At 55.3% G+C, this 1,209-nt stretch overlaps 1 protein-coding gene across 1 annotated transcript in view; it reads left to right on the top strand.

Moving 5' to 3' along the window:
• LAMC3 (laminin, gamma 3) overlaps nucleotides 1-1,209 on the top strand; it is a 76,242-nt gene that overhangs the window by 26,768 nt on the left and 48,265 nt on the right. The window contains exon 9 of the mRNA XM_011931434.1: nucleotides 957-1,149. Within this exon, the coding sequence (XP_011786824.1) occupies nucleotides 957-1,149 (193 nt within the window). The remainder of the gene's footprint in view (nucleotides 1-956; nucleotides 1,150-1,209) is intronic.

Here is a 1,209-nt window from a genome sequence, read left to right as displayed (position 1 = left end):
TAGTAGAGATGGGGTTTCACTATCTCGGCCAGGCTGGTCTTGGACTCCTGACCTTGTGATCCACCTGCCTCGGCCTCCAAAAGTGCTGGGATTACAGGCGTGAGCCACCGCGCCCGGCTGCGTATTTTGTTCTTATGAGGACAGTGGAAATACTGCACACGACAAGCCCAGCCACTTTTATTTCACTCTTTGACGCAGGCATGTTCCACTAACACGGCACATGTCCGTGGCTTTCTCACGGGTAAGGGAAAGACTGCTGGGAAAGGAGGGTGGCCTGTGCTCTTTCCTCATGGGTCACGATCTCCCGAAGCAATGATTGGTTGACACAGGGAAGTGACATGAGTCAGAAGGTACCGCACAGGGCTTCTCCGTGGTTTGTGTTTCTCGGAACGCCAGTGCCTTCTTTCTAAGTTCGGAGCAAGTTCTGATTGGAAGGGAAGGTGTGGCCTGGGGCCCAGCGCGCCTCTGCTCCCTCAGCCAGCTCACTTACCTTAATGTCACCTGGAGTCCCGACAAACTCCCGCTGCTGGGTGTTCCCCAGGAATTCCGTGTTCGTGGGCATCGTGAATGCTGCTTGCGAGCAGGTGGCAGCCTCTGTGGTCACACGTGTGTGTGTATCCCCTCCGCTCATGCTTGGACTCCGTGTTGCATTGGACACCACTTCTAAAACCCTAGTTCAAAGATAAAATTATTGAGAATGTGAAGATGGTCACAACAGAGCATGAAGCCAAGTGTGGGGGCGTGTGTGACTGCACAGGTCACACGCCTGTGAAGCCAGGGACGGGCTGCGGAGGTGTGGGCGGGTCCCCTGCAGGGTCTGCTGTGCAGGGAGCTTTTGATTTTCTACCCACTGCACTTTTATCTTGTTTGAATGTTTAGTTGCCAGTAAAATCAATATAGACTTTTAAAATCAAGCTAACCACATGAAGACTGTCAAAGCCTTCTTTTGTCTTCAGAGAAGTTCCTGGGAGACCAGCGGTTCAGCTATGGGCAGCCCCTCCTCCTGACCTTCCAGGTGCCCCCCAGGGGCTCCCCACTCCCTGTGCAGCTGAGGCTGGAAGGGGCGGGCTTGGCCCTGTCCCTCAGGCACTCTAGCCTGTCTGGCCCCCAGGATGTCGGGCATCCCCGGGAGGTGGAGCTCAGGTTCCAGTAAGTATCCTCTTCTGTCCTGAGAGATGGGGAGGTGGGAGGGGTGGTCTCTGAGGTCCG

The sequence above is a fragment of the Colobus angolensis genome, unplaced genomic scaffold (genome assembly GCF_000951035.1).
Source record: "Colobus angolensis palliatus isolate OR3802 unplaced genomic scaffold, Cang.pa_1.0 Scaffold9, whole genome shotgun sequence".
In the NCBI taxonomy this organism is placed as follows: Eukaryota; Metazoa; Chordata; class Mammalia; order Primates; family Cercopithecidae; genus Colobus; species Colobus angolensis.
Note: the sequence above shows the minus strand (reverse complement) of the source record. Positions and strands in the feature narration are given on the sequence as shown.